The 15,547-nt window shown below is 44.8% G+C and overlaps 3 protein-coding genes and 1 non-coding gene across 8 annotated transcripts in view; 1 reads left to right on the top strand and 3 right to left on the bottom strand.

Annotated features, from left to right (window-relative positions):
• The window catches only part of ELAPOR1 (endosome-lysosome associated apoptosis and autophagy regulator 1), a 66,123-nt gene extending 64,694 nt beyond the window's left edge, over nucleotides 1–1,429 (bottom strand). For 2 of the 5 annotated variants that reach the window (XM_033093019.1, XM_033093018.1), the window contains exon 1: nucleotides 330–1,429. In XM_033093019.1, the coding sequence (XP_032948910.1) occupies nucleotides 330–482 (153 nt within the window). In that variant the 5' untranslated portion in view covers nucleotides 483–1,429. The remainder of the gene's footprint in view (nucleotides 1–329) is intronic. The other 3 variants (XM_033093020.1, XM_033093022.1, XM_033093021.1) reach the window with 2 other exon arrangements.
• Nucleotides 1,430–1,589: 160 nt separating this feature from the next.
• Nucleotides 1,590–11,239, top strand: CFAP276 (cilia and flagella associated protein 276). Its single transcript, XM_033093024.1, has 5 exons — nucleotides 1,590–1,752; nucleotides 5,548–5,664; nucleotides 6,198–6,313; nucleotides 6,665–6,795; nucleotides 7,210–11,239. The coding sequence occupies exons 1-5, from the start codon at nucleotides 1,672–1,674 to the stop codon at nucleotides 7,278–7,280; spliced, it is 516 nt and encodes a 171-aa protein (XP_032948915.1). The 5' UTR covers nucleotides 1,590–1,671; the 3' UTR covers nucleotides 7,281–11,239.
• On the bottom strand, nucleotides 8,701–9,117 carry LOC117015471 (small Cajal body-specific RNA 2). Its single transcript, XR_004421714.1, has one exon. It is a non-coding gene; the product is annotated as a small Cajal body-specific RNA 2 (non-coding RNA).
• TMEM167B (transmembrane protein 167B) lies at nucleotides 10,336–15,547 on the bottom strand. Its single transcript, XM_033093025.1, has 3 exons — nucleotides 15,402–15,547; nucleotides 13,402–13,533; nucleotides 10,336–12,853 (listed from the first exon to the last, which is right to left on the bottom strand). The coding sequence occupies exons 1-3, from the start codon at nucleotides 15,409–15,411 to the stop codon at nucleotides 12,771–12,773; spliced, it is 225 nt and encodes a 74-aa protein (XP_032948916.1). The 5' UTR covers nucleotides 15,412–15,547; the 3' UTR covers nucleotides 10,336–12,770.

Below are 15,547 nucleotides of genomic sequence, written 5' to 3'. Positions count from 1 at the left end.
GGTAATTTCACTCCAGCTGGAAAACAACCCATGTCTTCTCCTTCCCTTATTCCCGGGTCCAGAGACCCAGATGCCTCCTGGGCTCCTTAGAGCTAGGACCTGTCTCCCCGAACCCAGCAGCCCAAACTGTAAGGATGATCTGTTTCATGAGTGTTATAGTGAGCTGACCTCTCCATGACGCCAATCTGCTCCCCCACCACCCCCGTCCCCAAAGAAACCTAAACTCCGTGGCCTCTGAAACTAAACTGTCTGTGCCTAGGTCCCCAAGGTCTCCGCTGGGATCCAAGATTTTTCTGACTGACGGGGGGTCGGGTCCGGGAGGACAGTACCTCTTTGCAGGCATGAAGCTCCGGTCCCGCTCCCTGAGTCACCTGGAAGGCGGTCCCAACCCAGAGCAGGAGCCGCAGAAGCCGGAGTGTGCGCCGCTCAGTTCTTCCCCTGCCTCGGGCAGAGGGCTGGTGGCTGCGCCCAGGCTCAGCCATAGCGTTGTCCAGAACCGGCCGCAGCAGCGGCTCAGGTGCTGCGGCTGCTGCTACCGCGGGCAGAAGGCAGGAAAAAAGGGGAGGGAGATTCACAGGGGGAGGATGCAAGGGGCTGGGCTCGCTTCAGTCACCTCCCTGCGGCTACGCCAAGGCCGCCCATCCTTCCTCCTTCCTCTTGTCCTCCTCCTACCCACGTCGCCTTGGCAACCGCCTCCTCTTTGCCTCCGCGCGGGTGGGGCAGGGACCACGCGATGCTCTGCCGCTCACCTGCGGGTCTCCATGGCAGCCGCCGCCGCTGGCTCGCGCCGCATGGGAGTGCGCGCGCCCGGGGTCTGCAACCCGCCCAACAGGCGGGCACAGAGCTCTTTTAAGGAACGCGGTGGAAGCATCCTCCAAGCCATCGCCACCAAATTCATGTTTTCCACTGCCCTTTTCGGCGATTGCCTATTTTGAGCATCTCTAATTTTGCAGATGTGGTGTTGGACAAATACGTACTAAGCACCTCCTGTGTGTGAAGCGATAGGAAGATTGACAGATGTCGTCTCTCTTCTAGAAGTTATAGAAAATCGGTCCCAGTAGGTATTACCTACTGCAAAGGCAGCCATTTCTGGAGCTCTTACTTCCGTCCCGCCAACTCCATCCGTGCCTTTACAACCGGCTCGATGCTAAGCCTTGAGACTCGGATAGTTAAGCCGGGTTTAAGCAAGGAGAGTTTGCTTCGCAGGCAATTTTCCAAGTACTACACGTGGGCTCTTAGTCTTTGGACATCCCCATTCTGTCATTGCTTTGAAAAATCCTTTTGTTAGATGCGAGAGAGAAGGAAATTGCTGGGTCATCGTTGAGCACTTCTTTCGTCAACTGAAATCTCTTGCAGAAGTCCTGCACGCCGAGAGGCCGGCGTTTTTCTCCTCGTGCTCACGAGTGCAAATCCAGGGCTCCTGGGTACGCTCAGCGGCGCTTTCCCCGTTTTCCGTGTAGTAGCTTCCTCCCGAGGGGCCTCCCGCGTTGAACCGCCAGGTGACGCTCTTCTCGAAGGGAATTCACCTCAGTCATAGACGGTAGGACAGTTGCCTGGCAACCGAAAGGGGGCGTTCCAAACAATTGGGTCCCGGATCCTCCGCGTGCAAGGTTATAGGAAGCTCTGCGGGCCTCCCATCCCTCCTAAGAGTGTCTCGCTGAGCATTTTACGATGCCACCCACCCGAGACCCTTTCCAGTACCCTACGTTGGATAATGATAGTTCCTATGTGGGAAAACTGCGGACTTCCAAGGTACTGTGGTCCCAGAGTCCCAGCAGGGTCGATGGCACTCTTTCTGTCAGCGTGAGGGGCAGAGATAGTAACTTAAAGGGCTCTGGTGAGGACACTGAGTCAGGTACCGCAGAAGTCTGCTTTCTGCCCGCCTCCACGTCCCGGTATTCACGTCTACTAACGTTTTAGAGGTGCTTTTAAGCAGAGGAATAAGGGGGTCTCGCCGCCCAAAGCAATGCTTGGTATAATGGGGCTTAAACAGGCCCAGGCTCTACCAAGCCACCCTTTGCCCTGTTTGGAAAACTGTTCTCTGAAGATATATGAGATAATGGATGAGAGAGAATCCTCCGAAAGCCACCAGGTCATGCTTTATACGTCTGTCTTCTGGTTAATGCTGGAATGTGTGTGTGTGTGTGTGTGTGTGTGTGTGTGTGAGATTTTGGAATTTAGATGATCTTTTTATCTGGTAGAAGTGTTTGGGATGTTTGAAGTGGTGCAAAATAAGGTGAATTAAACAGTAATTGTGGCTTAACAAAATCAAAGACTTTCCTTTTTTTATTCAACATTTATTATTTACTAGATGCCAAGTACTCTGCTAAACACTGAGGATATATAGATAAATTAGGTATAGCTCCTGCTCTAAAGAAACTCCAGTAGAAAAGCCAGACCAATAATCTCAGTAGCAAAAATGCTCGCACAATAGCACGTGTTGTGACAGTTATTATATGTAGTGTCAGGAGAACCAAGCACTTAAAGGAAAGCTTCCCAGCAGGTGAGTTTTGACAGTGAAATATGAGTAGCTGGGCCACGTGAGGAAGGAGATGGAATGTGAGTTAGGAAGCAGGAAACAGGAAACAGACATTCAAGGCAAAGGAAACTGCAGATATACATACACCTGGAAAGGACAGGGAGGGTGATTTGTTTAGGGGCCAAAGAGTCCAGAATGGCTGGAGTGTCAGTGTGAGGTGGAGGAATGGAGAGAGCAGGAGCTGAAGAAGTGGCCTTGTTGAGCTGGTGTGCTGTGTACACACTATGCTAGTGAGCTACGATTTCATCCTACAGGTTCTGGGGAATCATGTCAGGATTTTAAGCTCTAGAGAGACACAATAGATGGGTGTTAGAAAGCACAAGTGACGGTGGATAAGATGGAGGGACACAAAAGGGATCAGCCAGGAGGCAGGAGCCGCAGGAGGGATCCAGGGGATGGTGATAACGTGCAAATGTGAGAGATGCAAAGGGCAGAACTGCTGGGACTCTGTGGCTGACTGGAAATGAGCCCGAGAGAGCAGACGTGTCTAGGGTAACTCGTAGGTTTCTGAGGGCTTAATTGATACCATTAACCGAATGAGGCATCCAGGGGAAGCAGGGTTGGGGAGAAAGATGTTCAGATCAGTTATGCAGATGTTGCTTGTATGATGCCTGTGGGACGTTTGAGTAGTAGGCAGCATGGTTGAGAGCTCTGGGTTGAGGATGTTTACATGGAAGCCACAGTGTTCACAAGATAGGTGAATCCATAGGAGGAAATGAGCTCATCCAATGAATGTGAGCCTAAGAAAAGCAGAAACTAAACCCCTGGGGAATGCCACTGTCTAAGGGGCAGAGAAGGAAAGAGCTGAGAAATAACAGCTAAAAGCAGAAGGAAAACCAAGAGGCGCTGGACCCACAGGAGGTGGAGAGAACATTTGAGAGAATCAGAATCATGGTGCCAGAAACTGCAGAGGTCAAATAAGATCTGGTCTGGAAAGGATCCTCCTGACCTAGCCACAAAGATCACTGGTCACCAGCAAGAGCAGTTTCAGTGGGTGCTTGGGGCAGAGGCCAGACTGAAGAGGGGATAGGAAGTGGGAGGAAGTGGAGATAGTAAACGATGACTCTCGAAGAAGAGTCTGGCTCTTTAGCAGAGTAGACAGTAGTAGCTAGACGGTGATAAAGAATGAGAGAGAAGCTGAGTACGGGATACCAGGATGCTGCAGGTCTCTGAGGCACAGGGAAGGGCTGGGTGCAGGGAAGAAGGCTTATTCTTGAATAAAAGGGACTTCCTTTTCTCTGATATGGAAACTGGATGTGAAGACAGCATCTGCGCTTGACTTTCTTGGTGGAAGACAATCTCATCCTTTTGCTGGTAGAGATGATGAGGCTTATGTAGTCTTCGAGGAATGGGAGAGCTGCCTATGCTTGCATCATGTATATTTGTAGTTTTCTTGTTTCATTTTGCATCTTTCTTGATGATAACCCAATGCTTGGTACACACTGTTCAATTAATATCTAATTGAGCTGAATCACACAGCACTTTGCCATATATGGGGGAGGGACACAGCCCCAACATCAGATAGGTTGAATGACATTTCTACTAGGTTGTAGTCGTACTCACTGGAATTCAGTCATTGATTCAACCAATGCTTCATTTCTGAACAGCATATGTTAGGTCGCTGGGCTAGGTACTGGGGTCACAGTGGTGAATATGACATTTTACATGTAATGAAGAAACCAGTCATGTGCTTTTCACATCCATGCTTGTGAAATTTTGTTTAGAAGATTGAATGTCCAATGGACCTTTTCTCTGGTGTTCCTGCAGTCACAATGACCCTTCCCTGCTTACTGAAATCTCCTTACCTGCTTAGACACTGCACTTTCCTGATTCTCCCGCCTCTGGTTGCCTCTTAGTATCCTTTTCCTTCCTTCCCTCTCCTCCCCCCAGTTATAATATTGTGCAGTCATGAACCACTTCTTCCTTTGGGCCACACTCCTTTTTGCAGGCTTCAACCACTACTTCATGGGGACGGCCCCCGCATTTCTATTACTTGTCCCGAGCTCTCCGATAAGTTGCACACTTCAGTTTTCTACTTAATTGCCTTAGGGTGTCTTATCTTGTCCTCAAATCCAGGACATCTAAACCTGAACTCATCATTTTTCTTACTTGCTCCTCCCTTTTGCCCCCCTCCTCATCCCACTTCACCCCTTTGTCTGTATTCCTGGCCCATTTCTGTCAATTCTAAGATTGAAGACTTAGAAGGATCAAAAGCCTGCGGAGTCTTGCCCCACATCATTCTTCTCTTTGCCGATGTTCCTCTGAGATTCAATTAAAATAGGATGTTCTTCAAAAAACTAAAAACAGATCTACCGTATGACCCAGCAATTCCACTTTGGGTATTTATCCGAAGAAAATGAAAACACTAATTTGAAAAGATATATGCACCTATGTGTTCACTGCAGCATTATTTATAATAGCCAAGATATGGAACCTAGGTGTCCATCCGACGATTGGATAAAGATGTGGTACATATATAATGGAATATTACACAGCAATAAAAAAGAATGAAATCTTACCATTTGCGACACCATGGATAGACCTAGAGATTATGTTAAGTGAAATAAGTCAGACACAGAAAGCCAAATACTATATGGTTTCCCTTATATGTGGAATCTAAAAACAAAAAAAATTAACAAAACAAAAACACTCATAGAAACAGAGACCCAAAGGATGGTTGCCAGAGGGGAGGGGAATGGAAAGATGGGTGAAAAGGGTGAAAGGGAATATAGTCAATAATATTGTGATGAGTTTGCACAGTGACAGATGATGACTAGAATTAGGAGGTGACCACATTGTAAGGTATAAAAACGTTGGATCACTATATTGTACACTTGAAACTAATATAACTAATCTAATATTGTATGCCAACTATACTCAAAAAATAATTGAAAACAATAAACAACAAAAAATAGGATGGACTAAGGGATGGATGTCACTGAAGCTACCACAGCAGCCAGGACCTATAACCATGTAACCATGTCCTGGGTGTGATTTCTCTTTTACAGGAATTACCATATAAGAACCCTACTCACCTTGCTCAACTACAGCAACCCTGGATTCGGCTCAGCTTAACGCCCACGATCACCTCCATGAGGCGGGATGCCCATTTCTTTGTACCTGAGGTAACTAACGTTGAAATGCTATTTCTCTTTACATCCACTTTGGACTCGTTCCTATCCTCTTTGAAAGGTAGTTTGTCCCTAACTGCTTTAGTATCTTTCCTTTGGTTCCCAATCCAAGATCCTACCAAATCTAACAACAAATACCAATTTATCTGGACTCTGGGAAGTCAGAAAGCTTGGGGGTTTGCTCCAGTCAATTATCTGGAGCAAATCATTTTCTCATCAAACTTCGCACTCTTCTGATGAAAACAAAGGCTGAATATAACCACGAATGAAGTAAGGCCCAGTCAGGGGCAGGATAGTGATTCCCATGTCTACAGGGAGAGTTCACTACTCCGTAGACCCAAACATGAGAGAACTATTGACAGGAGTCATCATGTGCTATTTAGTGTGTAGAGTTGGTGGATCTCAGGCCCAAAAGGTGTTCAGTCTGCTTTAGGGGAAAAATAAGAGCCCAACAGAACCTGACTAGAGCACGTGGATGTGGGGTGGAGGTGGCGAGTTAACCCTGGAGGAGTTGACTTCCTCTGTAGATACCGAAGGACGACCTGGATTTCCGCCTAGCAGCCTTGTACAACCACCACATGGAGGCATTCAAGAACAAAAGTGAGATCCTGACACACCTGGAGACCATCCAGGATACCCAAGGGTACGTGGTGGAGGTGCAGCCTCCCCCCACTAAGGACAATGCCACCTAATCATATATGGTAAAGTGTCACCTGGAAAATAACAATGAATAGGTACTTATTAATATTTCTGTTCAGATTTGTTTTACATCTGTACCTGTAAATAATTTGTATTTTTTATTGTCTAAAATGAACAAAGATCCTCCAAGATTATGCTTGTCTGTATAAACAAACAAAATCTTCCATTAATTCCAGAGGGTAAAAAAGGGCCTTTGGTTACTTCATTTTGGAGGTTGCATGCAACTATCGTTCCCTCATTTTTCTCCTTTTGATTGGTTTCCTTCTTCCCTGTTCTTCTCCATACCATCTTCTAGAATCCTCAAGATTCAATTCCCTGGAGGATTTTTACCCCCTCCCCTACTCCCCCCCATCAATTCCCGAGCTAACATCAGACACTGGATCAACCCGAAGAAGGACTCCATCCACAGCATCCAGGGAGCCATAGGTAAGGGTTAGAAGGGCAGATTGGTGGTGCAAGAGTTTTTCTAAATGGACCCAGGAATCAGGAAGTTGAAGTGATTGGCTATTAGGGAATACGGGGGATAACTGAGGGTCTTGGAACAGCAGTGATTAAAATAGGATAGTCATAGACTAATATCAGGGGATATGCTGACTGTGGAATGCATTCAATTTTTCAGAGCCTCTAACTCAGGCTTCGGTCTCAGGGACAAAAATTTTCAGCAAAGGGCAAAAGCCTGGTAGTAGACCTTTAGCTACATCCCATCTGTCCTCTACATGCCAGTTTTCCAGCTGTTACAAGAACCTTTTCCATAGTACCCATAAAAGTATGGGTGATTACAGGTTCCCAGAAAAGGCAAAGGATCTGAAATTTACAGCCCACTCCCTCTTTTCTCCACAGTGGCCCCTCACACTGCTGCTACCAATGGAGGCTACTCTCGAAAGACGGACGGTGGCTTCTTCTCCACTTAGTGTTGACATGCTCCTGGACTAATTAATCAGAGTGGAACATCCTGCTGCCCATCTCCATTAAATAGATCTGCGCAAGACGAAGCCTGAAGTGCCTGTGACCCATGGACTATGAGTTGCCACTCCACTACTCTTAAAATCTGCAAGGGAAGTTTCCCAACTTCTAGAAATCAGTCCTGTAGGACACATTGGCAACTTGGAAAGTCATCTTGCCTAAAAGATAAGGATTTAGGAGAGAACAGCAGTTTTTGGCAGCAGGCAGGTATTCCTGTTTTGTAAACTGGAGTCATTCCAACCATACAGATACATCCATTCAACATTTGTCAGGCACTGAGCTAAATGTTGGGGAAACAAAAACAGACATAGCCCATTGTCTTAATGTGCTTACAATTACTGTAATCTTAGTAGCTCTACGTAGCATTAATATTTATGCTGATGTCACACTTAACAGATTTCTGACCTGGATAAGTCACCTGCTGGGCTCTAACTATCCCATGAAAGCCTCATCTCCCTGGTCTTACCTCTTTGCCATTGTTGATTCTCTAACTTTGCTACTGTCTCCTTGCCGGAAATCAATTCCTTTTCTTTGCATTAGTTTGTGCTGTGATATATAGCCTCCCATTCTCATAAACATGGCTCAGCAATCTGGTGCTTGGGTTTGAAAGTACCTAAAAATGATGCATTAACGTGGGTTCTAAAATAACAAGTCACTGATAGGAACCTGCTGTTAGACTGGACACGGAAGGGCAGACTTTCTAGAATACTGTACGCTAAACTTCCTTTTCTAAGTTTCAACAGCATGTGTATTGTTGAATAATTCAGAAAGGAAAAGCCTTCTTCCTGGTACTCAGGTGCAGGGTCCTTACATACCGCCAAACTATCACAGCCCTTCTTCCACAGAGACACTCCAATCTATTCAGATGGTGTCTGCTGCCAAGTGGCACTGTGGACGTTTGTTCTCGTTTAGAATGGCTGAAAATGGCAGAGAGGGGTCTTTCTGGATAGTCACTTCGCGCAGGTTATTTGATACTGAACATGAAAAAATGTATTACTGTGATTCATGCATTGAGGCTTTTAAAAATATAGATTCCTGATAATTCTAATTCAGTAAATCTGGGGCGGGTCCTTGGAATCCGAATTCTTACACGCTCTCCAACTTCTCTCACGTAGATAAATACACACATGCCTTAGCGGCAGATGCTGTATAGAGCCTTTAGGGGGCACCAGTGTGGGTACCTTACAGTCATCGTGACAAGGCAGACCTAAAGAAAAGGAGGACGCTAGGGAGGAGCGAGGCCTCCGTGCCCTTCCAGCTCCCGCTCCCACGCGCAAGGTGACAGCTCATTCATCTCCCGTCCTCGCCCTCCGCCCACCGCAAACACATTAGCCCCACGCCACGGGCAGCCGTGCCCTGGGGCCGGGCTCAGATCAGAATCGCCTCGATAATCAGCGGCCCAGGACAAGCCCGGCCTCGTCTATCTGATCAATTCATCACTTCTGAGCGCCGGGCCCGGTAGGACCAGCTCCCGGACCTCCGGGACCGCGGCGTTGCCTCCGCCTTAGGGGCCTCGCTGCACAGCGCCTCCGAGGAGGGGGCTTCGCAGGAGGGAGCTTTTCATTTCGGGTCGGCCCGGCGGGGCTGGGGTCCCAAACCGATCAAATAAGATCAATGTGTAGGCGGGAGAAGGAGCGCAAGGGGGGGCGCACGCACTCGTCTTGCACGACCCACGCGCGCTCACACACTCACACGTCCACTTACACTCGGCTCGCACACGCCTTCCACGCGACACAGCCGCACACTACTTTCTGCCCTCACCCCAGGCCGCTCCCTCCGCTAAAGGGACGGAAGTCCGCACCGCCTTTTAAATCCCTCCCCGCCGCGGAGGATTCTGGGAGGAACAACCGTGTCCAGGCCTCGAGTGCGCGCTTTGCTGCCCTCGCGTGGCTCGGAGGGGAACTCAGGTCCCAAGGAAAGGGGACAAATGCCACAATACTGAATCGTGGTTGTCTTTTGATCTTTATGCAATTACATATTTCTATCCATATCTATAGTTTTTCTTTGATCCACGTTCTGGATATAAGATGATTCAATTTCAGGGGATTTATAGGTGAATGATTCCTTTCCCACGGAGGCCAATTCTGGTCATTACGAACATCAGCTTCTCAACAGGGAGAAGGCAAACATTTTACCAAAGGGAAAGATGAGAATAGATTATTTCAATCAAGGACTAGGTAGTCAAGATATCTATGGAACGAGTAAAGGTAGAAGGCATATCTCTCGCCATGTACAGAGAGAGCCTGCTTGCTCCCTGAACTTGATGCTGTGGGAGTCCTATTGCTGAATCTTCATTTACTTTCAGATCCATTAAAACATCACTTTCAAACTCCAGAATGAGTAAAATGAAACACGGTACTGATTATATAAGTAGAATTAGCTCCTTTTACATTAGAGGGCACAATTTTAATGTCTCAGTTCCTTCTTTCTCCTTTTTCAGTGATATAGGTATGTGTAGGGGAAGAAAAATTAGAATTTTGGGGGATTAGTAGAAAATGATTTGTGGAGTTATATTTGTACTTGTGCCAATGTCACCATGCAGTTGGAATAAACACATAAGGCAAAAGTATCCAGTGTATGTGTCAGAATCTCATGGGGTCAGATTTTCTAGGTGCATGGCTGGTTAACCTGATAACGTCACCTGAATGAGGTTTATGGCTAGTAATGGCAGATGATACTTGGATTTTAATAGCAGTAGTAGGTAAAATGTATTTGGGAATACCACCTACCCTACTTAATATACCTCAAAATTTATTTATATATGTACATACATGCTGAAATACATAAGCTGATACACACACACACACACACACACACACATCTGTATATATATATCAGCTTCCCAAAGGAGAAAGCTACACTCATAGATTCTGAACTATATTATATATTCAGACCATCACAAGGGGTTAACAGGAACAATTGTAAACTACAAAGGTATACTATGGGCATAACCCAAGGGAGTATTGAACAAAGTTCAAGAAATTCAGCAAGTGACACATAAAATGGACAAAAACGGTAGGGAAAGTTTTTATTTTCAAGGATTTGTGCAGACAATGGTGAATAAAAAATTGTATTTCAACTATAAAATGCTGACTTCCTTCCACCCTGGCATATAGGGTTTATAGTGATGCCAGTTTGAATCTGAGGTGATATTGCTATCCCCATTCTTCTACTCTAAAAGACTCTTTTAGGGGAACAACTTCTATACTTTTCAGTCAAAAATATATGACACATCAAGCAAACAGGTTTCTGCTTATCTGCTTACGTAAAGTCAAATGAAATAAGGTGTGTATTTGTTTCTTGCTGTAAATTACCTTCATTCTGTGCACTTTTTGGTACATTCTGGTATGAAAACATCTCAAAATACAACAATTCAAGAGTTTAGTCAAGATGACCCACCCAAGAGGCTGCAAAAATTGGTTTGAAAAACTAGAACTATGAAATGGAACTAGTTTAAAATATGAAGCAACACTAAGCACCAAACTTAGAGACATTAGCCCTATTAGAAAACAAAAGTCATTAAAGCTACAAAATAACAAGTGCAAACATGCTGAACCTGTATTTCCAGGGAGTGACATTCTGGTTGGTCAACAGGTCCCAAACTCACACCCATGAGGTGTAACTCTTCTTTCCCGTTCCAATAGCTTTCCTTTCTCTCATGTGAAAGCTCCTCAGAAATGACCATGGAAAACATATGAATCATTGAAAGTTACCCTGTGGACCAATTCCTGAAGAGAGAACAGCCACAACTCTGAGATGATTAGACATGTAGTGTTTACTTGATGACTTTCTATACTTCTAGAAACCTTCAAAGCACCAAACTGCCTATTTCAGAACCTAAACTTCCTAGCAGCCTTTGTTCTTTTGAAGACCAAGACAACTCACCGATATACAGGGGTCAACCACACCTAACTTGTCCACAGTCTAGTTTTACTTTAATGGACAATTCAACTGGTAGACCTATGCCCATGCTTGCTTTTTACAATAATTTAATTTTAGACCAACTTTTTTTTTTTAATAAAGAAGTTTTAGGCTTCATAAATGCAAGTTGATTCTTTTGCAGATATAAGGAAGAGGGAATGAAGTCTTCCCTTCAAATGTTGAGTCATCTAAAATGATTAGCTCAGGAGTTACCATACTCCATGGAAAAACCATCAATCTCAGCTGCAAACCTTTGTTTTCCTTTACTTTAGAAAACACCCTCATTTTATTCATGGATTCCATGAACTGTCCAATCATGGCTATGAATATCAGCAACTTCTTTCACTCATTTAAATTTCTCATGTTCTTACCATATTTTCAAGAGACAGCCAAAGAGTACTGCAATATGAAGAAAATGAAGAGCTGGCCAAAAAAAACAAATAACTAAATATTGCCATAATAACCCAGGTTTAAACAAAGAATAAGTTTGTATCTTGGATAACATGAAAAAACTTCCATCTAACACAATAAATTCTCATACTAAATGACTTTACTAGTATATGAATTAATATACTAGATTTATTTCTTCTACCCTGACTGCAAATATATTAAACAATTATTTCTTCAATCATCTCTTTCCCCTAGTGGTGGCATTTAAAACTGAGTAACAGTATTTAGCACTCGGTAATTTACAAAATATAAAAAGGCTTTAGGAAAATAACAAGTGGATTCATTTTTCATATACCATTTGATGGAGTGAAGTCTCCTTTTGGGGAATACTGGGGAACAGAACATTTTTTCTTGTCTGAGTTACTGCTTTCTGGTCTCATCATAGACAGATAACTCCCAAATCTTATGTAGGCCCAGATTCTCTTGGCAAAACTCTCCAGCTCCCTGCACACAGCACAGCTATTTCATCTGTTCTCTTTTTGCAGTGAGGACCATGCCTCTCTCTTATGTTCCCAGATGGGTATATGAAAGATAAATTTCCAAAGCCAAAAAATTTCTTGGCATCGTACACAACTCCTGTTTCCCACCCAGTCCCCCACCCCCTGCCAATTTGCCAAATGCAAAACAAACAGCGGGGAAAAAAAAAGTCAAGTTCTGAAAATGATCTCCTTCCAAGAGATTTGAATATAGCTTATGTCCTTCCCTAATGAGCCTCAGTTTGAAAAGATCTTGATGAGGACTGAGGAACAAAATAGGTGACAGGTTTTTAAGCAGGAGGTATGAAATGTTACCGAAGGGCGTAATTTATCTGGTCATTATGTGCTCTCTGCCGAAGACTGATTTACACACAGGTCAAAGGAAGTTGGCTTTCTGGAGTCTCCTGAAGCATAAATAATGTTTGCAACCATGAAGAGTTTTCCCTGCATATGGTAGGGACAGGTGCTGTGGTGTCATACTGGGGACTTCCATGATTTTAGCTGAATTCTCCTACGCTGGGCCCAGGCCTCTGACAGGTTCTTCACCTTCGTCCCCTAGGTTGGCAGTTGATGAGATGGATGCTTTGGAATTCATTTTATAAACAGGACGTAAAAGGCCATGACGACGCAGGCGATTGCCACAGGAGCGTGCAGCCTGGTTCCAATCACAGCAGCTAGCAGGCAAAAGTAAAAAGAGAAAAGAAATCACAGCCTCCCCTTCATATATGTCACTTTCAAGGTGATACTTTGAAACCACTAGTCACAGATGTAGAGACCTATCAAGAGTCTCAAGAACCCCCCCAGGAATGTGTTAAATACTACCCTTAAGTTCTAGGTCCTAGGTGAATATACTGTTTATATTTTGTCCTATTTTGAAAACAGATTTAGGTAGGTAGGATTCCAGCTAAAGGTGCCCAAAATGAAAAGTTAGAAAGCATCTGTGTTAATGAAATATAAAAAAAAGACATTCCAAAACATTCTTTCCAGAAATTCAGAAAAACCTCATTGGGAAAATATTCCTCCCAACAATTCCAGTCACGTCTAAAATGTTTAGTTTATAAACTTTTACTCCATGGAGAATATTAAAATTACCTTGATGCTAAAATAAACAATTACGTAAAAGTGGAACCAAATACAATCCTAGTCTATCTCATCCTCCACTTTGTAGCACCTCACTGTCCAGAGATGGCAATCTCCTCTTCCTGTGCAGATATAATCTTACCTTTGTAAAACACACCCCAAACTCCCTTCTTCTCTGATAGCAGCCAGGTTTTGAGACGAGGAACTTTCTTGAAGTAGGCACAGGTACAAACAAAGAGCAAACCAAACACCAGAATCCCATCCAAGGAGTACACTGTTACAGGAAGAAAAGAAAACCTTTGGTGCTAATTGAATTTGGGACAGGTAATCCCATCAGAGAACGCCAAGAAGCAGAGTGTGATATACCATCAAGATAACCTCCACTACAGTGCCAACCCTTGACAAGAGGAAGCCAAGGTCCTGGGACTAACAAGGTTACCTTATTCCCAAAATAGGCATCCCCCTTAAAACAATTTCACTGTGCCCGATGCACTCCTCCCCTTTCACAAACTATAAATCCTGAGAAGAGTGTATCAGTTCTTGTGGAATCAGCCTGTCAGGAATGGCCAGTGCTGGCAATAGGTTGAGAGAAGCATAAGAATCCTTAGAGCCTCAACTGAGCGAATTAAATATGTTCTTATTATAAATCACTCATGTGATAAAGGAGAGCTAGATATTTAGCCAAGTCTCTCAGATCTGTATCTGTTGAAGAAAATGTTAAGGCAAACAGTGAAGCTTAAGGGAAATGACAAGAGTTAGAATCCATGTGACTACAATTTTCCTAAGCTTATCTTACACTTCATGCATGATATTCTACTTACAAACCAAATTTCTGCCAGAATAACAACAGATTCTTGTAAAAAAAAAAAAAAATCTGAGGCTTCAACATAGTGGAACAATTGTGGAAATAAAAAGCTTTGAACAATTATATTTCTTACATATGTAAATTGAGCTATTTCTTGCCCATGTAAGCACAATTAATCACCTAATTGCCAAAAAAAAAAAAAAATGTAGAACCACAAAAGAGTGGCTAAAACTTATTCAGTAATTATTGCTCTCTTATTTCCTGGTTCAGATGATTCCTTGCTCTGGGTGATGTCCCTTTTCCTATTGTGCCGAGTAACCTCAGACCTCTAGCTGTCCAGGAAGCTCCGAAAGGATAATTGACATAAGCAGTATCTGCCAGTCCTAGACCACTCTAGCTCTCTCTTTCCCACAGCTAGGGGGTCACAAAAGAGTCCAGTAAATTAACACATACAGTAAGTTTTTATGACGAACAATGCCTTTATGTGCTGGTCTTTTCAACCCCTTAAGTTTTTGCGGACAATGCCAAAAGTCACAGGGAGGTGAAATTTGAGTCTTCAGCGCCAGGCTTATAGAGAAGGTACTCTGAGAAGTGTCTTCCTCAAATCATACTGGCTAAGAGGCTTTTTCTTCTTCTTCCCTGTAGGTCTGACTCTAAAGACCATAAAAGCCCTGCTTCCTGCCCTTCCCTGGAATTCGGAAATCATGCCTATCAAGTGAAGACGCCTGAAAAATTAGGTCAGATAAACAAGGTGGCAACTGCCACATTTAGAAAAGGCAACGTCTAAATCCTACCCTTTACAACACTAGCCAGGATCTCCAGATGGGATCACCGAGACAACTTTAGAATCAAACAAGAGAAAGCTTTTCGGCATTTTTTCAAAACAAGGAGAACTTTTGTAGGATCTACATTCACCCCCCAAAAGTGTGGGGCTTGAGAACCTCTGTGGTTTCTTGGTCCTCCCAACGAGCCTAAAGTATGAGAATGTAAGGGGCTGGGAGAAGGATCCTCTTTTCGCTGGTGCTAAAGCAACAGTTCAACCGGGACTGGCCTCTCCAAGAAGCTTGTAAGGGTCAGAACGAACTTCTAGGAAGGGAAGAAGGGAAAGCACAGGCTAGGGACCGAGGACTCAGGGTGTGGGCACGAGAGGCACTGGGGCTTCTAGATGGGCACGGGACCAGGGAACCGCAGAGGGGTGTAAGGTACAGGGGCACCCAGAAGCCAAGGGGGGCTGCGCGGGGAGGGGGCGGGGAGAACCGCCACGTCAGTCCCGGCCCCGCCCGCTACGTTTCCTTCGTCCTTCCCTCCCATCCTCCGCTCGGGGCATTGGCATTCACCGTTCGTCATCGCGGCTGGGCCCCGGCCTGGCTAGGGGGTCCGGGATCAGCGGTGGTAGTGGCGAAGGCGGGGGAACCCAGCTCCCGCTTGACACTTCCCGATCTCGTCCGCAGCGACGGGTAGGAGGCGTATTACGCAGGCGCAA

Source organism: Rhinolophus ferrumequinum, chromosome 22 (assembly GCF_004115265.2).
Source record: "Rhinolophus ferrumequinum isolate MPI-CBG mRhiFer1 chromosome 22, mRhiFer1_v1.p, whole genome shotgun sequence".
Lineage (NCBI taxonomy): Eukaryota > Metazoa > Chordata > Mammalia > Chiroptera > Rhinolophidae > Rhinolophus > Rhinolophus ferrumequinum.
This window is presented reverse-complemented; position numbering and strand designations above follow the sequence as displayed.